At 40.3% G+C, this 25,575-nt stretch overlaps 1 protein-coding gene across 1 annotated transcript in view; it reads right to left on the bottom strand.

Annotated features, from left to right (window-relative positions):
* ltn1 (listerin E3 ubiquitin protein ligase 1) overlaps positions 1-21,192 on the bottom strand; it is a 165,718-nt gene extending 144,526 nt beyond the window's left edge. The window contains exons 1-3 of the mRNA XM_043700680.2: positions 21,063-21,192; positions 17,243-17,446; positions 6,069-6,167 (exon numbers count right to left, since the gene is read on the bottom strand). Coding sequence (XP_043556615.2) covers positions 6,069-6,167; positions 17,243-17,446; positions 21,063-21,104 — 345 coding nt within the window. The 5' untranslated portion in view covers positions 21,105-21,192. The remainder of the gene's footprint in view (positions 1-6,068; positions 6,168-17,242; positions 17,447-21,062) is intronic.
* Positions 21,193-25,575: the final 4,383 nt, after the last annotated feature.

Raw genomic sequence — 25,575 nt, 5'->3', positions numbered from 1 at the left:
TTGTAGCTTCAATTTGTGTAGGTTTTGAGATACTATAATTATAAAAAACATAGTGGAGGCTACTCCAATCAACACTATCAGATGAGAAGTTTTTGAGAAACCAACTCTTGGAAGATTAGTTTCCACTGGTTTGCAAATTATTAATGAAAGGGTCTAAGTTCAATGTTCTATTAAATATTTTCTATAATTCAACATTATTGATCATTGTCCTTCCTGATGAAGGGCAATGACCAATGCTGATGAAGGGTTTATGCTCGAAACATCAACTCTCCTGCTCCTTGGATGCTGCCTGAATGGCTGTGCTTTTCCAGCACCACATTCTTCGACTTTGATCTTCAGCATCTGCTGTCCTTTACTCTCCCCTACCATTATTGGTCACTCGAGTTACTGAACTTCACATTCCATAAATTAGGGGAGTACCAAAACTGCCCAACACCTTGTTAAATTAACATGATGTTGGGATCAATGCGCAAAATACACACGAAGGCCAGGAAGGAGAGCTGCATTTAGCTGGGGTGGGAAGACTTTTTTTTTGTGTGGAGTCCAGGAGTTCTGTCCACTAGGTTCAGTATGGAAGGAGAAAAGGAGGTGGCTGCAAGAGGACTCGTAGAGGAAGTGGAATCTGAACAGGACAACACGAGGAAAATGAGGCTATGATAGGATCAGAGAGAAAAGGTGGCAAAGAGTACAGAGGGGAAAAGGAAGCTGCTAGGAGTGACACGGTGGCTCAGTGGTTAGCACTGCTCCCTCACAGTTTCGGGCAACTGTCTGCATGGAGTTTGCACATTCTCCCAGTGTCTGCATGGGTTTCCTCAGAGTGCTCCAGTTTCCTCCCACAGCCTAAAGATGTGCTGGTTAGGTGAATTGGCTATGCTAAATTGCCCATAGTGTTCAGGGATATGTAGACTAGGAACATTAGTCAGGGGAAATGTAGAGTAATGTGGTAGGGGAACAGGTTTGGATGGGATATTCTTCAGAGGGTCGGTGTGGACTTGTTGGGCCAGATGGCCTGTTTCCAAAATGTAAGGATTCCATTCAATGATTCGAGATAGATGGGATGGAAGGAAGAGGCTACGGGACTTGTAGGGAGTAGGAAGCTGCAGAGTGGGGTAGAAGGAGACTGTAAGATCTAAAAGGTGTGAAAATGAGCCAGGAAGAGGGGAGGCTGCAGTGGAGAAACAACAGTTTTAAATCTATCAAGAATGGAATGCTCAACCAACTAGGATCCAATAAAATTTGTAATTACTGAAGAAATGAAACTCTATATAAACTTTAATATAAATTAACTTTGTTTCAGTAGCTACAATACTTGGAGAAAAAAAAAAAGTACAGGGTGCCAGTTGTTAAATTTGAGTTTGAGATCTGATGGAGGTAGTAGGGTTGTAACTGTCTGATTAAAATTAAACTGCTTTGAGCAGCTGCCATAGAAGCTGGGACCTGACCAGTCTCCTGAAGGCGTGTTTAGCATGATGGCTTTTTGGGAGTCAAAGAATGTTAGCTACTTTGACTAAGAAACCTAATGCTTTAAGTTTAATGGCAAGTTGATAATAATGGAGTATATTGAGGAATTATTCTACCTCTGTTCTGTGCAAGTCCAAAAATGATCAATACATAAGGCAATATGATCACAACATCTAATAAGTGAGCTAGTGAGAATGAAAGAGTAGCCCCTTGCAAATCAAAAAAGTAGCCCTTGAGAAAGAAATTATTTTAACTCGTGGTTAGGATCTTCATAATAGATCGTTATGTATAATGAAAACTCTATTTCCCCTTTCAGTGGCACATGCATTCTCTTAATCTTTTCAAAAGATAGATTGAAAAGCATTTTAGTGAGATAAGGCCAATCACGAACTGGTTCATTTTACATTAAGTGGATAAATGAACCAGTGAGAAATGTTTATTTCATGTCATACCAAATGCTATGAAAAATAAGCCCCAAATCTTCTTTTTTGTTATGGGCTAAACTTAATTAGGCTTCTATGTATTAGTAAGTACAAACTTTCTTCTTCCGCTGTTATAGGTTTCCTCAATCTTTCGCCAATTGATCAGAGAGCCAGATTTCTGATTGCACAGATTTGCATCGCCTATGTTCCTCCATAACTCTGATGAGGACCTGTCTATTATGATGTCAAATCAAAATTTAAATCTTAAATTAAACCTCCTTTTTGTGGGAGATCAAGGCAATTGCTACATCTGTTCTGCAAAATCTCTGAGCCAAACACAATGAAGAAAAGTCAATTTTAGCAAGTGGGTATAAATTGTTCCAACATATTCTCATATTCTATTAGTTTTGAGACAATAGGAAAGTACCCACATGACTATGGTTTCATCTGACTTTTAACTTGGTCCAATCTCAAAAGCATTCTGACTGACATGTCCTATATATTGGTAATAAAAATTAAACCAAAATCTCTTCTAGGTGCATGTGTAAAATGTTACAAGAAGGCACGAGCAAAGTGTTCTCACTAGAAGAATGAAAGAGGAAGTGAAAGGGTTATTTTTCACATCGTGTTATTAAGAGGAGTAGCAAGATATAGTCATGGTTTTCTACTTGCCATGTTCTCACAAACTGCATATTGTGAAAGGAAATCCCCAATTTGGAAGGAGAATGTTTTAAGGATATTTAAACAAATACACAGTAACAACCACACCCTGACTGAATTATTGCAAGCACTGTCATGCAACTCCTCGTGACTGGCTTAATAGCAGGACTGACAAGATTCTGGTAGCAAGTCATTTGTTTATGCACTTGAAAAATGAATGAGGCATAGTTTGAAATCACGAAATAAAAGAACAAAAACTAATTATTTTTAAAGGGGACATTTTTATTTTTGTATAAAAAAAAGACAGTTAATGTATTAATTTACAAAAATACAACACAATCAGCCAAAGTAGATTCTCAATAAATGTGAAAATTAAGTGTTTATCTTGAAGAAGTGATAGTTTTCAAGTTTGCTGTTAGTGTTGTGAGCATAGTCTTGTGTAGATGCGAATATTAAGCCAAAGAAGGATATAGTCTTTGATAGATAAATTGGTAGAAGCTTAAAAACGAATCAATTATTTGTACTTCTGCTACAATGAGAGGGTGGCAGTTATTTACAGGGAAAGGGGAAGAAAATGTCATCTGAAAAAAAGGCATTTAGACCAGATGAAATGAAAACGTGAAAACATTAGGACACAAAAAACCAATAAAGACAATAGAAACAAAAATGAATTAGTAAGCTTTTATTTATACATTTGAATCACAATTACATGGTACATCTTAAATTAAACATGTCAAATATAAAAGTTCATTGAAATCCTGCAAATCACACTGTTCAACATCTTCAGCACTGAATAAAGCTTCATAAGCATCAGGATTAATGATATTTTCATATGGATCCTCTTCAGCTTTGCTGTCTGTAGTTAGAGGTAGCACATCATTTGTTTCTTCTTCATCTGTGTCATCCCACAGATAATCATTCTTGGTACCATCCAATACATTCGAAATCCCACATTTCTTGAATGGTTTGGAAATTGTGTCAGCTTTTATTTCCTTCCATGAATCAACGATCCATTCACAGAACAGTGGTAGTGATATAGCCCGCATACTGCCTCCTTTAGTGTATATGTTTTCTCTATCACACATCCAGTTATACAACTTCATTCTCATCATGCCTTTAAATGGCTTATTGATACCAACATGTACTGGTTGCAAAACACTTCTAAGTCCACGGGAATTACAGCTACATCAGTGTTATGTGATTGGATGTTATCAACAACATCCTTCACTAGGTGTGATCTAAACTGGTCCAAGTTGAGCAAACACTTTTCTCTGCGTAGTCCACCAGGTCGTAAATTCTAAACTTCCTTTCTCCATTTTCTGCAACCACCTTCATTCATCCAGCCATGTGGATGCATATGGACAACAATTCCTTTTGGAAATTTCTCCTTTGGTAAAGTTTTGTTCTTAAAAACAGCCATCAGTTTTAACTTAGTGCATCAGCCATACAGGAAAGAACTAAGGTAAACCTACTTTCCTCATGTCCAGTGGTTTTCACCAATACTGTTTTTTTCTCCTTTTTGGTTCATAGTTCGATTCTCTGGCATATTGAGAGTAATACACGTTTCATCCATGTTTCCAATGCATGATAACTTGAAACCTTCCTTCAGCTAATTTCTGATTACAAACTGGTGAAATTGTAATATCTTATCTTGTAGTTCAGCAGGCAACTACTGTGCAAGCTTAGTTTTCTGCCGAAGTAAGTCATGCCTTCTCATGAACCTTGCGCCCCATCCAACACTTGCCTTAAAATCCAAAATTCCAGCCTTCTTTGATTTGTTTTCTTTATACATTGGATGGCTTCACGACTAACACATTTTTCACTTTGATGATTTTCAAGTACCCACTCCGCAACTTTTTTCTCCAAATGTTGCCACTTGCTTGTTTTACTTCCGTTGGCACACTTTCATTTTAGCATTGTCTGAAGTTGGTTGGACATCTTTCTAGTCTCTCAAGTTCTTTGAAACACAAAATTCTCTCACTGCTGCACAGTTACTTGTCCTTTCTGCAATTCCAATGCTGCTGTATATTATTTGTTTTCTCTGGAAAGCATTTTTACACAAAATGACGAAGAAATTTCAAAGCCTCAACTAGGTACCAGTATAGTACGTAACTATATTCCATGAAGTTGGTTGTCACCTGACTCTGACCTGATGCATCTTAAACTTGAGCCAAATTGGTGTGATTGTACATCAAATCACATACCCAGTAATAGCATGAAAAAAAGTTCATATCCTCATTGTAACATTTACGTACAGGATAATACTTTGGCTCATAAATGTTGCTGTTTTCTGTGAAGAACTAGAGTCGACTTTTACATGAGGTATATGAAAAATTCCAGATTTTTTGGCTAAGAATCGGTGATCAACTTTTACATGAGATCAATTTTTAAACAAGTATATATGGTATATATGTTATATGTAGTTATGCTGCGGAATCCGGATATGCCACAACATGTAAGTGACCACAAAGTACGTAGAATCAGATTCACATTTGGTCATGAAAACAATGGCAGAAAATCACAACAGCGAGTAAATGTGATGCCCAAATTGAGACAGTCCAATGACCTCAATGATAAGGGCTACATTTAAGCAAAACAAATGTTGAGAAATGTAACATATGAGCAATATATTTGTATAAAGGAACAATGTAGTTACTGTTCTTAATTTGGGATTATAACAATCCTTTTGATAGTGGATATGAACGATGATAATATTAAGGAATTATTGGTGTTGCTTTTGTTAAGAATTATTATGTTATTGATTTGCAGACTCTGGGACTATTTAATATTAATGGTACTCCACACTGCCCCTGTTATGCTTCCCTCACTCCCCAGACAGCTGTCCAATTTAATGACAGGCTACATTGGAAGTTAAGGTTTTAAAATAGGGAATGCATCCTCAATCTGGCTGTGCAAACATCCTTCAATATTTTTACAACAATTCACAATGGAGAGATAAGTCACTTCATTAACATATTTCTGCCAGGTTCCAATAGTTCAATGCAAGTCAATTTAACTGTTGCCACCTGGGTTCCCTGTGAAGCAAAGAGAAAGTGAATGCTTCAAGCTCATGAAGGCCTGAATATTTTATGTGACAAAGCTTTTGCCACTCTTTCTCTCTGCTGAATAACCTCTTCCAAGGCCCAATCTCATGTCACCTCCCGCCCATGCATGGCCTTAATCCGCCCCAGCCCAAATTCTCTCTCTCCCCATCCTTGCAACAGTCCAGAACTGCACCGTTCCAAAGGGTCAATGGCTGCAGTCACTTGCTGCTGGTTTTCCCATTTAACAGCTGACTGGGCTACTGCCAGGCTTGAAATGGAAGTGAAATCAGGTTATAACAAGAAGCTGCCATTGAAGTACAGAAGAAAGTCTGCATCATTGGCTTTGCTGGTTTTCTTCACTTTGCCATACCCTCTCTGCTTCCTTGTAAATATTGGGCCAACGTCTCAATTCTATTTATTTATTTATCTGATTTATTTGCTTGCATTTATTCAGTTTAAGCATTAGCATATTGAAGCTTACCAAAGAAATTTTGCAGTAAATCCTTGACCAGTAAGGAAGAACTCCTTTAATATTCTCAAGGTGCTTCTCTTTGCACATTGCTCCAAACTCTTGTACAGCCTTCGAAGAAAGTGAGTGAACATTTAGTAAGTAATTCGAGCAGTGAAAAATGAAACCAATATCATACTGAAAAAAACCAAGAGAATTTCATAATTCCAAACAATAACATTTCACACAATAAGTACTGTGTCGTATACAATTTAACACTTAGCATTTAATTGAATTCTACCTATTATATGGCACAATTAAAAAAATCTGACCAAACAGTAATTCTAGTGTAGCTTGAAACAGAAAGCTTAACTTACAGTTACCTAATTAATCCACATTGAGGGATAAGACAAGCTAAACCAGGCAAGTAAATATAGCAATGTTATACCATTAAGTGTATTAAAGGCTCAAAATGTATCATAGAAAATAAAATTTAATAAAGAGCATCCTTTTTATTAACCAGCACCAGTGGAACCAGGAGTGTACCAGTTGATCAAATATTCCAGATAATCAAAAGGTCCACATAATCAATGCAAAAAGATACACTAAGAATAGAAACAAAATACAGGAGGTATACCCATCACTGTTATACTTTATTTTCAGCATAAAACAATTAGATAATAATGTAACTTTTCCTTCAGTAGTAAGCCTTCTCGCTCGCACCCTCAAATGACTACTTGGACATTGCAGTAGATTGCAGTACTTGTGGAGAAATTGATTTGAAATTGAATCAACTGTTGATATTTTGTGTGGACATTGCATTGAACAAGTATTGTTATATTGAAGTAAATAAATTTTAAAAAGCTATAATAACTGGACAAAATAATATAGTAAACTTCACAGTACGAGGGATATAATTTTTTTCCTGTTTATCAGATGAATTGGATTTATTGTTGTCACATGTACCGACATACAGTGAGAAGTGTTGTCCTGCGTGCTACAGAGGCAGATTGTACCAAACAAAGTGCATCAGGGTAGCAGAACAGAGTGCAGGATACAGTGTTACCACCACAGAGAAGGTAAAGAGAGAGAGAGAAAAATCAATATTAACATTTGAGGTCCATTCAAAAGTCTGATAAAATCAGGTAAGAAGCTGTTCTTGAATCTGGTTTTGAATCTGTTTGCGCATGTATTCAAACTTTTAGATCTTCTGCCCAATGGAATTGCGTGAAAGAGAATATAACCAGAGTGGGAGGATGCCTTTAATTATGTTGGTTGCTTTTTCTTTAGACAGTAGGGAATACAGATGGAGTTGATGGATGGAAGGCAGGTTTGTAAGATGGACTGGGCTGTGAACACCAGTTCATAACATGGCGGTCATACAAAGTTTGCTGTACAGGTCGTTCTGCTATAACGTGGCAGTCGTGTTCGTCTGCAACCTCGTGTTATAGAAAATCGCGGTATGGGAAACCACTGTAGAAATCGCGCCATGGAAAACACACTATAGTTGTTCAGCAGAAAGTTGGCGTTATGCAAACAACATCCACAATTCATCAATCGTGTTATAGCCAATTCATGCTGACAAAACATGCCTTATAGCAGAACGACCTGTATAAGAAAATTGCATTAGACATTTTTAAAACACCCTACAGACATCAAACTCCACACAACAAAGCACTTTTTAAACTGAGGTTACCTTTGTAATTTTGGAAATAATGGTACAAAGCAGGTCACTCCCCCCCCCCCCCCCATAATGACATGAATAGCAACATTACCTGTGGTTTTTAATGGAAATGGGTTGAAGGCTAAGTATTTTTCAAGGCACTGGAAGCAGTCACCTGCGCTTTTTCTAACAATACTACAAGATCTTTTACATCCACCTGAATGAGCAGACAATTCTCAGTTTAACTCCTCATGTGAAGAAGTGCAGCAGTCCTCAGAAAATGTGCTTAGGTATCTGAAGAACATGCTGAATCCACTATTTTCTAATTTAGAAACAAAAGTGCTATCAAAAAGTAGTCTTACAATTAGTTGGGCTTGAAAAAGTCACATCCAAATTTAATGTTACCTAGCAAAATAGTCCAGTAGTTCATCATCGTTAGTTTGGCTAAAAAAAGAAATCTGCCATCTATAATTCAGTCATATCGATCAAAAAGACAGAACGCTTGATTCCTGCTTGTGTCAGCTTGACTTGGCAGAAGAATGCTTCTCTCCACCCATTTCATGTTTTCAAGGCACATTCTAGATAAATAGCTAAGGCAACAGCAAGTGTACTATTAAAGATGAGACTTTTTGACTGAGAAGATATGGCTGCCTGTGAAGCTACTGTACATGGGGACAGATATAGACTATTCAGCTCCTTGAGCCTATTATGCTCACGAGTGATCTGTACGCCAACTCGAACTGTTTTTGCTTGATATTATTTGACACACTTTTTAAAAATCTGTCAACCTTCGTATTAGATATGTCAATTGATCCAGCTTCTTGGTAAATAGAGTCCATATTTATTTTCCACTCTCTAATATTTTCATATTTCTCTTGTAAGTGACAAAGCACTGATTTTAAGATTGTACACTAGAGAAAAAAGCTCCTCTGCATGTATCCTACTGCATCTCAGCTTGATCAAACCTCTCCTCATAATTTAATCTTTTTACATTCAGTTATCCTTTTGATGGATTTGCACTTTACATCTTTCAAGGATAACCCCAGGGGTTGGGAAGAGGTGCTACAATAGAAACCAATGCAAAGCTTTGTGATTCAGCAAAGCAAGATCTCCTTTAATTTCAATCATTTCTTCCAAATAAAAGATGCTACCATTCTAACCCATGAGTCCATTCTATGTCTACCATGTTGTGGGATACATGGAGCATTCCTGTTCTCACCCTGAGCTGGAAATTTCATAAACTTTGGTTCCAATTTCTACCTTTACATGGTCCAGCTCTTCTTTTCAATTTCTGTGTCTCAGTTTTTGGCAATAGGCAATGAAAACACATTCGGTATTAAGTCTGCTGACCTCAGTAGCTACGCTAGCCATATCATTTCTGCAAGGGCTCCATTCCATCCTCCCACTTACATCTATTCTGATGATGCAACTTTGCATACCAGTTCTTTTGTTATGTATTCCTTTCTCCCTCAACTGAGGATCCCATTCTACACTATGCCTGAAAGGGCTCTCATCTGTTCCATTCCATTTCACATATTTCTGCTTTCTCTCCTCTCAGCTCCCAGAACTGATAGTGCTTCCTTTTGTCTTGGACTTCCATTTTTTCATGCTTCGTGTTCAACAGATAATTTTCCTCCAGTTCTGTCACCTTCCATATAATGCCATCACCAAACCCAGCTTACCCGCATCTCCCCTTTCTGCACACTGAAGGAGACTTTCCCTTCACAATAGATGTGACTACCCCTTAAACTCAACATCTCTTCTCTTTTTCATACATACTCAGGAGATGCAATGTTAGCTCTTTTATCTCCTTGTCCCCAGCAGGTTTACTATATAGTGCGTCTTTTAATATAGAGTCATAGAGATGTACAGCATGGAAACAGACCCTTCGGTCCAACCCGTCCATGCCAACCAGATATCCCAACCCAATCTAGCCCCACCTGCCAGCACCTGGCCCATTTCCCTCCAAACCCTTCCTATTCATATACCCAACCAAATGCCTCTTAAATGTTGCAATTGTACCAGCCTTCACCATTTCCTCTGGCAGCTCATTCCATACACTTACCAGCCTCTGCGTGAAAAAGTTGCCCTTTAGGTCTCTTTTATATCTTTCCCCTCTCACCCTAAACCTATGCCCTCTAGTTCTGGCCTCCCCGACCCCAGGGAAAATACTTTGTCTATTTACCCTATCCATGTCCCTCATAATTTTGTAAACCTCTATTAGGTCACCCCTCAGTCTCCGACACTCCAGGGAAAACAGCCTCTCCCTGTAGCTCAGATCCTCCAACCCTGGCAACATCCTTGTAAATCTTTTCTGAACCCTTTCAGGTTTCACAATATCTTTCCAATAGGAAGGAGACCAGTATTGCATGCAATATTCCAACAGTGGCCTAACCAATGTCCTGTACAGCCACAACATGATCTCCCAATACAGCACATTGCATTCTCTACTCAAAATCTGGAACAGACACTAATCCAGACTGGGTGACCACTTTGCAGAACACATCCAATACTGTCCAAATGTTTCAAAAAATATATATCACCATTGCAAATAAATGTCAAGCATCTTTTCTCTTTTATAGCTGTTTAGATTTCACTTTTGACATCAATAAGAATCTCAAAATTCAGAATGCTGGAATAGTAACTAATATTTTCACTATACAGAAATATATTAGTTTTGGCATTATTGCCAAGTGGTTTGTATGATTCTATAACAGGTGTACAGAATTGACGGTATGCAAACTCTTATGGCAGAAATAAATAGGAACACTTACTATGATATGTTATTTAGAGTAGACAAGACCAAAGTTACAGGCTATCTTCAATCACAAAGCATCATCAATCCTCTGAAAAATGTAGCAATGTTATTGCACTGTGTTCAGATTTACTTGTGTTTCTCCTCAATATTAATCAATACCATTAATTATGCTTGTTAGTCCAGTGCTCACAATGAGGTTGCACTGAAGTCTTTGCTTTTCCAAAGTTGGTTTATTTCAGAAGATGGATCTCAGGGGAGGACAAGTAGTGTGGGGGTAAAAAAGATCATACAACTAACTTCAGTCACAAAGAAATGTCAAAAATAATTCTATCCATCTTCTACTAGTTCTAAGAAGATGTACTAATGCCACAGTTTGTTACACAATAAATCCAATTATAACAGCAATTGTTACAATTATACAAGATGTGTAGTATGAGATTTACATGACTTTTTTTGGGACTGTATTTAGAAATTTAGGCTCAAATAAAAGGGGGTCTGTGACATGTTCTGACATCTGACTGACAGTGAGCCTGGGTGGCTTGATTGTTAGATCAAAGGAAGGATTAGATTATTTTACTTGAGAGAAAGTGCCAAATGATTTGGTCTTGGTGACAACCTGTGTGTCAAAGCTGAGTCTATAGGTTCTCAAAGTCCCAAAAGGATGTTGAGAATGTTAGCTTGTTAGCAGTTTATTTTAACTATCATTTTAGTCTGAAAATAAAAGTGGGTTGGGTTCTCATTAATGGATAATGAGCATTTCTGCCTTGATACAAGACCCGTATGATTTACATCATCATGAGAAAGGATGCAGAGAAAGCCATTATAGAGAGTACATTACAGGCTTAGCGAGATCATCACTTTTTAGTTTACCTGATCAGGCGCAAAGGAGTAACCAGAGGCCAAAAATGATTCAATGGCTCGCTGTGCAGGAGTACAGGTAGAAGCTTGAGTATACATTGTAAAGACCAAACTCACAAGGGATTAAAACTCACAAAAGGATAACCAACTCCCATTCCTAGACGTGATGGTACAGAGAACACCGAACGGAGAATTCACCACAAAGGTACACAGGAAAGCCACACACACAGACCAAGTCCTGAACTATGAAAGCAACCACCCCAACACACACAAACAAAGTTGCATCAAGACACTATTCAAAAGGGCCACAACACACTGCAGCACACCAGAACTGCAAAAAGAGGAAGAGGAACACCTATACAAGGTATTCGCCAAAAATGGATACCCGCACAATTTCATCAACAGATGCCTAAGAGAAAGACAACGGAACGAGGACATGCCGCAACCCAAAGGACTAGCCACACTACCATACATCAGGAGCATTTCAGAACTGACAGCCAGACTACTGCGACCACTAGGACTTAGAAACAGTACACAAACCAACAGCCACACTCAGACAACAACTCACCAGAACGAAGGACCCGATACCCAGCATGAGCAAAACTAATGTAGTGTACAAAATCCCATGTAAGGACTGCACAAAACACTATATAGGACAAACAGGAAGACAGCTAACGATCTGCATCCATGAACATCAACTAGCCACAAAACGACACGACCAGCTATCCTTAGTAGCCACACACGCAGACGACAAGCAACATGAATTCGACTGGGACAACACTACCATTATAGGGCAAGCCAAACAAAGAACAGCCAGGGAATTCCTAGAAGCATGGCACTCATCCACAAACTCCATCAACAAACACATCGACCTGGACCCAATATACCGGCCACTACAGCGGACAGATGAAACTGACAACCGGAAGCGGCAGGGACAGGCCACTATAAATGCCGGAGGAAACACCACAGAAGCGCTTCACAGGAGGCTCCCAAGCACTGAGGATGTCACCTAGACAGGGGACGAAACGTTTGCAACAAAAACTTCCAGCTCGGCGAACAGAACCACAACGATTAAAACAAAGTTGAGAGAGTTACCTAGCTAGGGCTAGATGTTAATTCTTCAAGTAAAAAAAAACTCACTGTAAAAGACTAAAGATTGTAAATTACCAGGCTGAGAAAAGAACAGGAATAAGTTCTGGGAGTCAAGAACCATGTTGGAATAAATCTTGGAAAGCCGAATGCCTGTTGTGAAGCATACCTGCAAAGGGTGTTCTTTCAGCTGAGCAGAAAGAAGTAGGGATATTCCATATTGCAGGCTGAAGCACAAGTTGTTTACAAAAGTAGCATTTACTCAGCGTGTTTTAAGTCTCTTACAATAAACACCTTAAAATATGAAATCTTGAAGTGCCATCCTTTCAGTTACTAATTGAAAATTTGAATTCCTTTTTAAAACTATTTTGATCAATTGGATCGTGACAGGATAGCAAGACTGGAAAGTTCCAAACATATTAGAAACTGTACTGTTTAGTTAATCAAAATTCAGGATACTGAATTTTCATAATTGAATAGAGAGCACAGTATTCATTTTGTTCTTATAATTTGTTGAAAACAGATAACAAGAAAAATAGAATCTTTTATTTGCAATTTAGACAACATTTGTCAATAGAAGCATCTAATTTCTCTCAAAGATTATTGTCTTTAAGTTCTGGTCAATTGAAACTTTATGAAAAAACTGTTGTCAACTGTCAAAAATAAAGTTACTTCGATACACAAAAACAAACTCACAACCAAAATGTAAAAATCTAAATTCAAGAACACTTTTTGATTTGAACAGGATTTGGATGTGAGCATAAGAGGTGGAGTTAGTAAATTTGCTGATTACAGCAAAATTGGAGGTGTAGTGGACAGCAAAAAAGGTTACCTCAGATTACAACAGGATCTTGACCAGATGGGCCAATGGGCTGAGAAGTGGCAGATGGAGTTTAATTCAGATAAATGCGAGGTGCTGCATTTTGGGAAAGCAAATCTTAGCAGGACTTATACACTTAATGATAAGGTCCTAGGGAGTGTTGCTGAACAAAGAGACCTTGGAGTGCAGACTCATAGCTCTTTGAAAGTAGAGTTGCAGGTAGATAGGATAGTGAAGGAGACTTTTGGTATGTTTTCTTTTATTTGTTAGAGTATTGAGTACAGGACTTGGGAGATCATGTTGCGACTGTACAGGACATTGGTTCGGCCACTGTTGGAATATTGCATGCAATTCTGGTCTCCTTCCTATCGGAAAGATGTTGTGAAACTTGAAAGGGTTCAGAAAAGATTTATAAGGATGTTGTCAGGGTTGGAGGATTTGAGCTATAGGGAGAGGTTGAATAGGCTGGGGCTGTTTTCCCTGGAGCATCAGAGGCTGAGGGATGACCTTTTAGAGATTTATAAAATCATGTGGGGCACGGATAAGATAAACAGACAAAGTCTTTTCCCTGATTTTGGGGAGTCCAGAACTAGAGGGCGCAGGCTTAGGGTGAGAGGGAAAAGATATAAAAGTGATCTAAGGGGCAACTTTTTCATGCAGAGGGTGATAAGTGTATGGAATGAGCTGCGGAAGTGGTGGAGGCTGGTACAATTGCAAAATTTAACACGTGTCTGGATGGGTATATAAATAGGAAGGGTTTGGAGGAATATGGGCCGGGTGCTGGCAGGTGGAAGTAGATTGGGTTGGGATATCTGATCAGATGGACGTGTTGGACTGAAGGGTCTGTTTCCATGCTGTACATCTCCATGACTCTAAAACACTGGTTTGGGATAATACTTCCACCACAACCGTAATAAGGAATGAGTTAAACATTGGTCAATTATTTTTGATTATATCACTGTCCTGTTCTAATAGATTCTAAACTTCAAATACATCTTGATATATTAAAACTGAATACAAACGTTGGCCATCCAAGAGTCACCTGACTTCATTTGTGCACTGAACTGACTTAGAAATAAAAAAAATCTAGACTGATGCTGAATCTATGTCTTTTCCTGAAGCTAAGCAAAAAGAATATTGGCAAATTAAATGGCTTATCCAAACATGACTGCCTCAATTTCTCCATGTGTCAAAACAGAACAAAATGGGATGATTTGTAATTGTCAATTCAATCCCATATTTGGAAACAAAAGACTTTGAACACGTAGAAGTCATACAATGTGGGAACAATTTTGTTGTCTGCTTTTAATAGGAGCAATAAACAGAATTTGTAAACAGAGTTGCATCGAAGGAAGGTGTAGCCATGGGCACCTGTATGGGCCCCATCTATGCCTGTCTCTTTGTTGGCTACATAGAACAGTTGATCTTCCGTAGTTACACCGGCACCACTCCCCACCTCTTCCTCCGCTACACTGATGACTGCATTGGCGCCACCTCGTGCTCCCGCGAGGAGGTTGAGCAATTCATCAACTTCACCAACACATTCCACCCTGACCTTAAATTTACCTGGACCATCTCTGACACCTCCCTCCCCTTCCTGGACCTCTCCATCTCCATTAATGACGACCGACTTGACACTGACTTTTTTACAAACCCACCGACTCCCACAGCTACCTGGATTATACCTCTTCCCACCCTACCTCATGCAAAAATGCTATCCCGTATTCCCAATTCCTCCGCCTCCACCGTATCTGCTCCCAGGAGGACCAGTTCCACCACAGAACACACCAGATGGCCTCCTTCTTTAGAGACCGCAATTTCCCTTCCCACGTGGTTAAAGATGCCCTCCAACGCATCTCGTCCACATCCCGCACCTCCGCCCTCAGACCCCACCCCCAGACCCCACCCCTCTAACCGTAACAAGAACAGAACGCCCCTGGTGCTCACCTTCCACCCTACCAACCTTTGCATGAACCAAGTCATTCACCGACATTTCCGCGACCTCCAAACAGACCCCACCACCAGGAATATATTTCCCTCCCCACCCCTTTCCGCCTTCCGTAAAGACCGTTCTCTTCGTGACTACCTAGTCAAGTCCACGCCCCCCTACAACCCACCCTCCTATTCTGGCACTTTCCCCTGCCACTGCAGGAACTGTAAAACCTGCACCCACACCTCCTCCCTCACCTCTATCCAAGGCCCTAAAGGAGCCTTCCACATCCATCAAAGTTTTACTTTCACATCCACTAATATCATTTATTGTATCCGTTGCTGCCGATGCGGTCTCCTCTACATTGGGGAGACTGGGCGCCTCCTAGCAGAGCGCTTTAGGGAACATCTCCGGGACACCCACACCTATCAACCACACCACCCCGTGGCCCAATATTTCAACTCCCCCTCCCACTCTGCCGAGGACATGGAGGTCCTGGGCCTCCTTCACCGCCGCTCCCTCACCACCAGACGCCTGGAGGAAGAATGCCTCATCTTCCGCCTCGGGACACTTCAACCCCAGGGCATCAATGTGGACTTCAACAGTTTCCTCATTTCCCCTTCTCCCACTTCACCCTAGTTCCAAACTTCCAGCTCAGCACTGTCCCCATGACTTGTCCTACCTGCCTATCTCCTTTTCCACCTATCCACTCCACCCTCTCCTCCCTGACCTATCACCTTCATCCCCTCCCCCACTCACCCATTGTTCTCTATGCTACTTTCTCCCCACCCCCACCCTCCTCTAGTTTATCTCTCCACGCTTCAGGCTCACTGTCTTTATTCCTGATGAAGGGCTTTTGCCCGAAACGTCGATTTCGAAGCTCCTTGGATGCTGCCTGAACTGCTGTGCTCTTCCAGCACCACTAATCCAGAATCGAAGGAAGTCAACCAAGCCAGAAGTTAATAATCAACAATATTGATTGAAAGTGGGAGATCCTAGCAGAGCGAAGGACTGCTTCCAGACCATTGCAATTTAAGTTCAGCTGAGACCCATCCTCATGGAAATTCAACTACAAGAAGCTTTGTATCTAACTAAGAATTCCTTGTTTGAACAGATCTGCACTTCAACTTTAAAGCTTCAATGTCATCTAAGAAACTACCTGCTTGCCCCAAAGGAAAACAAAAACATTATATGCTGCAATTATAGTTTACCTTGATCAGTATGTAATCTGATTGTGTGCGTGTGTAAAGGCACATGCCAAGTGATTGAAATTACAGGAACACAGAATTATTACCGTGTAGAAGGAGGCCATTCAGTCTATTGTGCCTTCACCAGCTCTATTACCTACTGCCAATCTCTGCCTTTTCCCCATATCTTTGCAAAGTATTATATCCAAAACAATCCAATACCCTCTTGCACATATCAATTGAACCTGCTTCAATTACATTTCCAGGTAGTACTTTCCATACCCTAAAAACTCACTGTCAAAGAGTTTTATCGCACATTATCCTTGCTTCATTCGCACATCACTTTAAATCCATGCCCTTTCCTTCCTGTATTTTTTACAACCCAAAACAGCTTCACCCTACCTACTCTGTCCAGCTTACTCACGATTTTGAAAACCTCAATCAAATCTACTTTCAGCTTTCCTCTCTCCCAAGAGTCACACCACGTTATTTTCAGGATAAATGAGGGAGGAGAAGTAACTTATCTTAAAACTTACAAAATGCTTTCAGATGAATAATTTAATTGGAACACTCAGATGGAGGACAAGGAAGCACATCTCTCTTATGTATATACAAACATCCTGATTATCAACTGTACAAGGGAACAGATAAAATTCTGTATGTAAAAACAGTCATGTCATTGACTCAGTTGGCCTGAATGCTCTCTCGGCATAAAACAGAGCATGAGCACAAAAACGGCAAAAACAAAAGCAGAATCTCTTACTCCACTATTATCCTCCACAAGTATTTTGTGATACACAGTCACAAACAGAGTTTTGCAGATCAGCTTACGAAGTCAATTTCCCCAACAATGACTTCAAGTACAAAAATGAGCTTCTGTGGAAAGTGTCAGCAAAACATACTTTTAATTTTGTTGTTGCATCTCGTTTCGACATTTTGCGTAGAACCAATCGAAAGTCAGCATCTACCAAACTATCCACTTCTTCAAAGCCTTGGACTGCAGGAACATAACCCAGTTCATTCTGGTTGGCTCCAAACCCAGTAAAGCCTGGAACTGTTCCCTTGTCTTTAGCCAGCAGCTCAGCTGCTTTACCACTGCTTGATGGCTGTAAAAAAAAAATCAAAGCATCTCAAAGTAACTTATGCAAACTTCCTTGGAAGTCAAATGAGGTCTGCATGATTTTTGATTTTGACAGCTGGAGAACAATTTTTTAAAATGTTGTATTGAAACAATAACATTTCTATTGCACAGAATCATCAAAATTGTCAATGGTTACGTTAGTGGCAATTAGCCTCAGAAGCATTTTTCACAAGGTACATTTCAGACAATTCAGTCTTCAACTGCTGCACTGATTAAGATCCCAATCTGAAATTCTGTAAATGTAGGATACAATTTCTCCGTAAAGTAGAGAAAAGGAGGGCTACGACTAAACTGAAGGTTTGTACCGTGCAAGCAAAATGGGCAATTTTAACAAAAACCATCCACAAATAAATGGACTGCAGTGCTGACGCATGTTGGAATTGTCCAGCACAATAGTGTTAAGCATCCCGAAAACTTGTGCACTTTGGAAGCAGAAAGTGGTAAAGAAATCAGCAGGAAATAATTATGTCAGTGATGAGATATGGATAATGGGGAAGGTTTCAAGACAGAAAACAGGTACAATGATAAACAAAAAGATACTGTATTGTTCCACCACTATTTTCTAGTTTTTGTACATTACACCCATAAGATCTGTATATAGCAATTATGCGGAAGGTATCTAACCAATTTTATTTCTGTGCAATTCTTCAGCAGAATCCAAGCATTGTCATTAATAGCAGACAACTTCTATTGCAGCACAGGGTTGTGTGGATGTGCAGGCTTGGCAAACATCAGGAATACTGGAATAAAACAAAAGTACTGTGGATGCTGAAGATGTAAAATAAAAACTAGAAGTGCTGGAGAAACTCAGCTGGTGTGACAGCATCTGTTGATGCTGAACACAGTTAATGTTTTTTCAAGTCCTGGATGACTCTTATTCTAAATTGAAGAGGGCTGGAAATGAGTTTTTTTTTTAAAATAAATGCTCTGCACAAAGTGGTAGGGAGAAATGGTGAGGGTGCCCACAGCAAAAGGCAAAAGGACTGCTAATACTAGCAGAGGAGTGATATTTATGAAGGATAGTTGTTCAAAGTATTAATGGTAGGTGTTAAAAGAAGAAAATAAATCAGTTCTACTGAAGGTAAACAAGACAGTGTGATGTGGAGGGCAGGGGGTGTTATGGCAGTAGGAGGGTAATCGAAATAAAGAATGGTGTTTATACTCTGAACCTGTTCAGCTCAGCATCGAATTCTGAAGGCTATAAAGTGCTTAAGCTCACAATCAGGCATTCCTCCAGCTTATATCAGACTTCACTGGAGCAGTGTAGGAGACCTGGCACAGAAATGTTTGCATCAGACGAAGACTGAAAATGCTGCCTCAATATCTCTGCTCCTCTACCCAACAGATCCTGTCAAACTGTGCTCAAGCCCTAAAATTATTGAACTTGATATCAAGTCCAGATGGTTGCAGGGTTCCCAATAAGAAACTTAGGTGTTGTTCTTCCAGCTTGCACTGAGCATCACTGGAGCACTGCAACGAGCCTAAGATAAAGATGTTGGCCAAAGAACATGGTGATGTGTTAAAGTGGCAAGCAATCGTAAGCTCAGGGTCTTGTTTGCAGACAGAACGTAGGTGTTCAGTGAAGCAGTCACACAGTCTGCGCTTCATTACCCCTATTTAGAGGAGCTGCAAATGCAGTCGAGTAGAATCTAGTTAGAATCTCCACAGCCTTCTAGATTTAATATAGAGTTCAACAATTTTAGGGCTTAAACACCTTTACTATGCATTCCCACCAGCCCCCACTAATTCTCTCCCTCCCCCATCACCAACCCAAAGAATACTAGTGAGAGAGGGTCATGTCTTTTTGTGGCTGGTTGGTGTTCATGTATCCTGAAAACTAGCCACCAGGACCTCACTCAACACTGACCTCCAGACAGAATACTTTCCATCTACAAACACTCTCCACCTTCTGTCAGCCAACCAATTCCGAATCCAGATAGCCAAACCCACCTGTATCCCACACCTCCTGATTTTATGAATGAGCCTAACGTGGGGAACCTTATCAAATGCCTTGCTGAAGTCCACATTCACCACAGCCATTATGGTGGGTTGCGCTTCAGCGGGTCGGTGTGGACTTGTTGGGCTGAAGGGCCTGTTTCCACAATGTAAGTAATCTAATCTAAATAAACCACCTTTGTCAACCTGTCTGGTCACCTCTTCAAAGAGTAAAGGATTCCTGTCTTTTTCTGAAATCTCTCTCTAGCTGTTGTTCCCTCCTGCTTGTAGGAATCTGTGTTTGAATTTACCTTTTTTGCCAAAGGGTGTGTTAATGAGGTGTTATTGTATTGGAACAGTTAATTAGTAATAGTTACTGTATCAAGTCGATACGTTTTCCAATAGTTAAGTTATTCTAAATTACACTTTATTTTGTTTGAGTTTCAACTACCGTGTTTAAATAAATAGTTCTTAAAACAGTGTAATCTGACCAGCTGCATCACACCAGAAACACCCATTTCACATCTGCCTTTAAAATGAGAAAACATTGGGGTCTAGGCTACCTTCTTGAAATATGTTGAGGTTGTTTGGCCTGGTCCATAACACAATCAACATCTTTCTTCTAATGTGTTGACCAGAACTGTACACAATATTCCAGTTGTAGCCTAATCAACATGTTAACAGCTCCAGCATTACATCTTTGCACTTGCATTCATGCTTTGGCTAATAAATGTAAATATCCCATATGCCTTCTAAACCAACTTAACAAGCTGCTCAATACCTTCAAGAATCTTGCTATATGCACATTGCAGTCTCTCGGATCTTTGGGATCTTCACAGGTCCTTCCATTGACAGTGCAATTTCTCCTTTAACTCAGTTCATTTTTCTCAAAATCAAAGGTTGGGTATATATATTGATCCCAGTTATGTCTGTCATTTTGAGGGGTATGTGGAATATGCTCCAGTCCTACACAGATAGCCCTCTCCCAAATCTTTCTCCAGTCCATTGATGTGCTTGCTGGACTTGTCCGGAATTGGGAAAAAAAAAATCAAAATTTTGCTTTCATGTTCCAACCTTTTCTCACCCCTACTTGGTCCCTCCGACTCTTCTTCCATTCTGTCATGTCTGTTTTCTTTTCTGGGGACAGACTGTCTACCAACAGTCATTACAATTCCACCAACACCCACAACCACCTTAACTATACTTTCTCACACCCAGCTCTCCTCTTACTTTAAATCTATGGCATCTGGTTATTGATTCTTCCACTTATGGAAGAAGTGCTTGCCCATCCACTGTTTTTCATTCTCTCAGTTTCTCCAACTCATCTATTATAATGACACCTTCCACAGGAGTGCTTGTCATGTTTTTCTTTTCCCTCAACTGCAAAAGCGCCAAGTTAAGAGATAAAATCTTTCCTTGAAGCACAGAACTTGAGAAGTGGCTAACGATATAAGGAAGGAAAAAATAGCAGGGGCAGGAAGGAGGTAGTAGCACAGGCAGCATGATGCGGCCGAGTATCCTGTTTGTGTAAGTGTGCATTATCTCAGGAAGAGCGGTTAAGCGTCCGAGGGAGCCCGGTCCCGAGCAGCAGGCGACAGCAGCCCAGCAGCCCACCCGCCGGCCGCGAATGACATTCACTCTCTTACCCGCACATTGCCTTTCGTTCGCTGCTTGTTTCTCCCACCCATCGCGCGCGCCCACTCTCCAGCTCGCTGCACTTCCGTTACTTTCAAATGGCCACGACACTCCACATTCCGCTCTCTCTGCGCTTGCTCCGAAGCAACCCGTGTGCTCTCCTCTTGAAGCGACCGGCCAGAAACAACAACCCCAGGGACCTGTGGTTAAACCTCGGCTAGTGTCACGTCCCAAAGTCTTTATGTGCAACAAGGCACGGCGGTATTTTGCAATGGTGGATTGAGTTGGAGGTTGGGAGTGGCTGGAAGGGTGCAAAGTCTGGGGGAAATCTAGATGCATTACAGGGTTTCGATTTTTTTTGTCCCTGTTTTGGCATAGTTTCCACCTTCCTAAATCCTTATTTCATTATCTCACAATGAATTTGCAAGCTTGTGGATTTATGAATACACAAATTGCACGTATAGCATGATTAACGTTGGCAAAACACCTGAAGTGCTTAATGGAAACAAAATCAGCCACACGGGGGGTGTGTTAGGACAGTGTCTCAAAACCTGGTCAAAGATGCACAGGCTTGAGAAAAATGGAGCATTTTTAATCCAGAGTTCACTTTAGGAATTCCAGGATTTTTCTCCCCTTTTAATGAAGGCATGTCTGGTCGCTCGTATTAGAAGGTGCTTGAGACGGCAGAGTTGGGGCAATGGAGAGTTGTGGAAAAGTTGTGTGACATAGAACAGTACAGCACAGAACAGGCCCTTCAGCCCACGATGTTGTGCCGACCATTGATCCTCATATAAAGTAAACCCAATGTACGAACCCTCAAATTTCTGTGACCATATGCATGTCCAGCAGTCTCTTAAATATCCCCAATAACCTAGCTTCCACAACTGCTGCTGACAACGCATTCCATGCTCTCACAACTCTCTGCATAAAGAACCCGCTTCTGACATCTATACTTTCCGCAGAACAGCTTAAAACTATGACCCCTCGTGTTAACAATTTCTGCTCTGGGAAGAAGTCTCTGGCTATCAACTCTATCTATGCCTCTCATTATCTTGTACACCTCAATTAGGTCCCCTCTCTTCCTTCTTTTTTCCAATGACCTTTCAAAGTTTTACAGATATAGGGACCATGAAGAAATTTGAACATGAGGATATGAATTTTCAATTTGTTTTGGGAAATTAATGCAGGTCTCAAAGTAATATGTATTCGGTGTATGGAAGGATACCGACAGCAGTGTTTCAGACGAGTTGAGGTTTATGGATGGTGGAGGATGTAAAGCTGATTGGGAGAATGTAATACCATTGGAGTCTGAAGATAGCATCGGGAGATGATGGGTTGTGACAGGTGATGTTATGGACATGAAAATAGACGTAGGAGAGAATAAGTTCAGGACTGGCACAAGAGATAATTTTGAGGAAGGTTTAATATGAAAGGAACATGAGAGGGGCCAGTAAAATGATGGTGAGGGTAAATTCTTAGCACTAGTAGAAGTTGTGAGATAGGACAATGTAAAAAGGATCTCAGAAAATGGTTTGTAGTAGCGAAAAGGAGCCAAAGATTATCTTGACTTTCCAGAAGGTTGTTGAGAATGTCACCTAGAGTTAGAGTTGTAAAGTAAGGAAACGGACCCTTTGGTCCAACTCATCTACGCCAATCAGATATTCCACATTAATCTAGTCCCATTTGCCAGCATTTGGTCCACATCCCTCTAAACCCTTCCTATTTAACTACCCATTCAGATGCCTATTAAGTGTTATAATTGCACCCGCATCTAACATGTCCTCTGGCAGCACATTCTTTACAAGCACCACCCTCTGTGTGAAAAAGTGCCCATTCTGTCCCTTTTATATCTTTTCCCTCTCACCGTAAATCTATGCCCTTTAGTTTTGGACTCCCTACCCTGGGGAAAAGACCTTGACTATTCACCCAATCCTTGCCCCTCGTGGTTTTATAAAGTTCTGTAAGGTCAGCCCTCATCCCCCAACGCTCTGAGGGAAATAGCCCCAGTCTATCCCTTTAGGTCAGGCTCTCCATCCCTGGCAACATCCTTGTAAGTCTTTTCTGAACCCTTTCAAGTTTAACAACATCTTTCCTATAACAGAGACCAGAATTGAACACAATATTCTACAAGTGGCCTAACCAATGTCGTGTACAACTGCTTTGATAGGGAGCCTGCATTGATGATGCTTAATGGTAGATGCAGCAATGAGTGATAAACAGTCGTGCGTTAGATGTACTGAAGTCCCTTTAAACATTAAGAAGCAACGATAAGATGTAATACAATGTGATTTAACAAGAGAAGGGTATTAAAATCAGAGAGACTGGTTGAACACCTCAATAGCTGCTGACCTTTTGTGACAATGGTCGAGGTTTAACATTTAGGAGTTTAATTTGTTTTGTTACAAGTGATCAAGGGAAATTTTATTCCATAGCAGACTGTATAAGAAATGGTTTGGAGAATATAGATGAATAGCAAGTGGCCTGAGTTGCAGTGTTTTATGTTGATCAGATTAGAATTTGCCATATTGCAAAAGTAATTATTAATTTGTGCTCTCTGTCTAAAATTGAAGATTAACAAACTTTTCTGAATTCTGATTCTCATCATAAACAAAGACAGAAAACTACCATGACTACAATATGAAAAAATAATGGAGCTATCACATTAGCACATTGAGAAAATCCGTTTAGCATATCCTTGCAGGACTAACCACTAAACATCAAATGTTATGACCTTCTTTCAAAGAAAATCTCTCCTCTCTTTAAGTATTTGCTGCCTCATTAAGAATGCAATTCCAATTCTGTTTTCAGTTAATTACACATTTGAAGATACACTGATGTGAATTTAAATTTACTTTCTTTTTTTACAATTTGTTTGTTCTGTTAGCTATCTTGTTACCTGTGGAAAATTCACTCTTTAGCCACCTCTTTCTCATGTCACATAGGTCTCCCCTGCACTACCTCCAATTTCAAAATGTATGAATGTTGAATGTGTCCCTTATGATATAATGACCAGAAAGGTGGATGCAGTCCTCAAAAGTGCGGTCCAGCTAGAATGTTATGAGATGGAATACTAATTCTTCAGATGGTTTTGCTAAGTAATGTAGCATTCTGTTCTGGAAGGGCTTTGCATTAATCGGACATGTTGAGAATGGCTTCGTATCAGCTATAACTGTCTCAAGACCATTCCTTGAAACATGGTTTACTTTACTTCCTATGTGAAATATTTTGCTTATTAAATTCTATTTGCCACGTTATTGCTCCTTTCACTTGCCCAATTTATTCTGCAGTTTCTGAGCTAATGTCTCAGATTTTACTGCTTCTCAAAGTTTGAGATCCTCTCCACATTTGCCTACTTCATCATTTTCTGAATCTAGTTATTTAAATAAATTATCAATATTGGTCTCAGCTGGGAGGCCTGGAGCACACAATTAAATTTACCATAACCATCCCAAGCCCAACATAACTCCTTGAACTTACACACATCAGTCATGGGACATCTTCAAAATAAGGCTTATTTCTAATATGTCAGGAGACGAGCTCACAATGAATATATTTATTCTGAGTAAAAACAGAAATTAAGGGTATCTCCCGGTTGCTACTTTATTAAAATCGTTATAATTTATTTATAGTAAATGCAAACTACTCTTGTTTTTGACATTGTAATTAAAACTGGGCACTTAAAAAAGTGACTTTTTTTGCTTTTAAGTTCTTGAACCAATAGCATTGTGATTGAAGTGCTTATTGTAGCAGCAATGTCATCAATGCAAACAGGTATATTTACTCCCAAATTCTTTCCTTCCAGAATCCATCCATTACTGACAGAGACACTGAAAGCCATGGCAAGGGAGTGAGATTTCATTATCATTTTTAAAACCATTTCCTACCTGGCTACTGTACTCATTAACAAACTGTAGTGGGGGTGGGGGCAGAGAGGTCAGGAAGAAGATTGCAGGTTAGGAATGTGGTACTGAGTTCGAGGGTTGGGACTGAGACAAAGTGGGGGGAGGGGAAATGAGAAATCTGAGTTCATCCCTTGTGATTGGAGGGTTCCTAGGCGAAAGATGAGGTGCTCTTCCTCCAGCCGTTGTGTTGCTATGGTCTGGCGATGGAGGAGTCCAAGGACCTGCATGTCCTTGGTGGAATGGGAGGGGGAGTTGAAGTGTTGAGCCACGGGGTGGTTGGTCGGGGTGTCCCAGAGGTGTTCTCTGAAATGTTCCACAAGTAGGCGGCTTGTCTCTCCAATCTAGAGGAGGCCACATCGGGTGCAGCGGAAGTGGTGGGTTGGTGGTGGGGTTCACCTCCAAACGGACCCCACCACCAGAGATATATTTCCCTCCCCTAGTAGCGTTCCGAAAAGACCACTCCCTCCGTGACTCCCTTGTCAGGTCCACACCCCCCACCAATCCAACCTCCACTCCTGGCACCTTCCCCTACAACCGCAAGAAATGCAAAACTTGAGCCCACACCTCCCCCCCCCCCTTACTTTCCTCCAAGGCCCCAAGGGATCCTTCCATATCCGCCACA

Source organism: Chiloscyllium plagiosum, unplaced genomic scaffold (genome assembly GCF_037043375.1).
Source record: "Chiloscyllium plagiosum isolate Xiang-an unplaced genomic scaffold, Cpla_swu_hap1 HiC_scaffold_12, whole genome shotgun sequence".
NCBI lineage: Eukaryota > Metazoa > Chordata > Chondrichthyes > Orectolobiformes > Hemiscylliidae > Chiloscyllium > Chiloscyllium plagiosum.
This window is presented reverse-complemented; position numbering and strand designations above follow the sequence as displayed.